Below are 1381 nucleotides of genomic sequence, written 5' to 3' on the forward strand. Positions count from 1 at the left end.
GGATCCTCGCGTCCCATTGGACAGCTACCGCCCGCCTCAAGCTTGGCAGTCCCCAGCCAATAAGGTGCTGTCTTGCCACGGTCTACTATCCTCGTGGGGTGTGCGGGGAATGGGATAAACTCCAAAAGGTAGGTAGTCATCTCCGCACCCGGCAATAAAAGACAACAAAAGAGACCAGCTCTAAAACTGGTATGTTGGAACGTTCGAACTATGATGCCTGGCCTTACAGATAATCTTAAGGACATTGATGATGCAAGGAAGACAGCTGTTATCAATGATGAATTGAGGAGGCTGAACGTGGATATAGCTGCACTTCAGGAAACACGCCTTGCTGACTCAGGCACTCTAAAGGAGCAGGACTACACGTTCTACTGGCAGGGAAGGGGTCCAATGAGCCCAGGGAGCACGGAGTAGGCTTCGCAGTGAAGAACGCCTTACTGAAGATGGTGGAGCCGGGAAGTAATGGATCTGCGCGTCTCCTCACTCTCCGCCTCAGCACAACCAAGGCCCTATCACCCTTGTCAGCGTATATGCCCCGACACTTGCTGCCAACCCTGAAGTAAAGGATGCCGGTTCTACGAGGATCTCACAGCTACCATCAGGAACGTTCCCAGTGACGAACAACTAGTCCTCCTAGGTGACTTCAACGAAAGAGTGAGTGACGACCATGACTCCTGGCCAGCATACCTCGGAAAATTTGGTGTTGGCAAGATGAATGAAAATGGACAGCGAGCGCTGGAGTTTTGCACATATCACAACCCGTGCATCACAAAATCGTACTTCCAGACCAAGCCCCAACACAAGGTTTCCTGGCGACACCCTCGCTCGAAGCTCTGGCACGGGCTGGACCTGATCCTGACAAGACGAACCTCGCTACTCACACGTGCTTATCAGAGCGCAGACTGCGATACAGACCATTCCCTGATATGTTGCAAATTCAAAATGGAACCGAAGATCTTCCACCACGCAATACAGCCGGGAAAGCCACGCATCGATATCAGCAGTATGTCTCAACCAGAACTCCTGGAAAGGTTTACTGTCGCTTTTGAGAAGGAAGTTAACAGCAAGCCATCTGGACTGTCTGCGACAAAGAAGTGGAATATCTGCGAGACGTGATGCATCGTACAGCCATGGCTACGGCACCTTCGGAAAGAAGACCACACAGTCACACGACTGGTTTGATGCCAAGTCAACAGAGATGGCCCTTTGATAGAAGCCAAACGTGCTGCTCTTGCAGAGTACAAGAGGACACCCAGCGAGAGGAATTTCCACGTCCTCAGAGCCGCAAGGAACAAAGTCAAACAGCCCGACGGTGTGCCAACGAGTACTGGAGCAAGCTTAGTCAAGACATCTATATAGCTGCCATAACAGGAAACATCAG

General features: G+C 51.3%; 1 protein-coding gene across 1 annotated transcript; it reads left to right on the plus strand.

The window, feature by feature from the left end:
• Positions 1-213: 213 nt before the first annotated feature.
• On the plus strand, positions 214-1116 carry LOC136423280 (craniofacial development protein 2-like). Its single transcript, XM_066411401.1, has 2 exons — positions 214-410; positions 561-1116. Exons 1-2 carry the CDS (start codon positions 214-216, stop codon positions 1114-1116), a joined length of 753 nt encoding a protein of 250 aa, XP_066267498.1.
• The last annotated feature ends 265 nt before the right edge of the window (positions 1117-1381 follow it).

This window comes from Branchiostoma lanceolatum, chromosome 17, assembly GCF_035083965.1.
Source record: "Branchiostoma lanceolatum isolate klBraLanc5 chromosome 17, klBraLanc5.hap2, whole genome shotgun sequence".
NCBI classification, from domain to species: Eukaryota; Metazoa; Chordata; class Leptocardii; order Amphioxiformes; family Branchiostomatidae; genus Branchiostoma; species Branchiostoma lanceolatum.

What these genes read in the sequence shown, in the direction of transcription:
- LOC136423280 (XM_066411401.1), top strand. Translation starts at nt 214, where the DNA reads ATGCCTGGCCTTACAGATAATCTTAAGGACATTGATGATGCAAGGAAG. An exon ending in ATGAGCCCAGGGAGCACGGA is followed by an intron (nt 411 to 560) that starts GTAGGCTTCGCA and finishes CCAACCCTGAAG; the next exon opens with TAAAGGATGCCGGTTCTACG.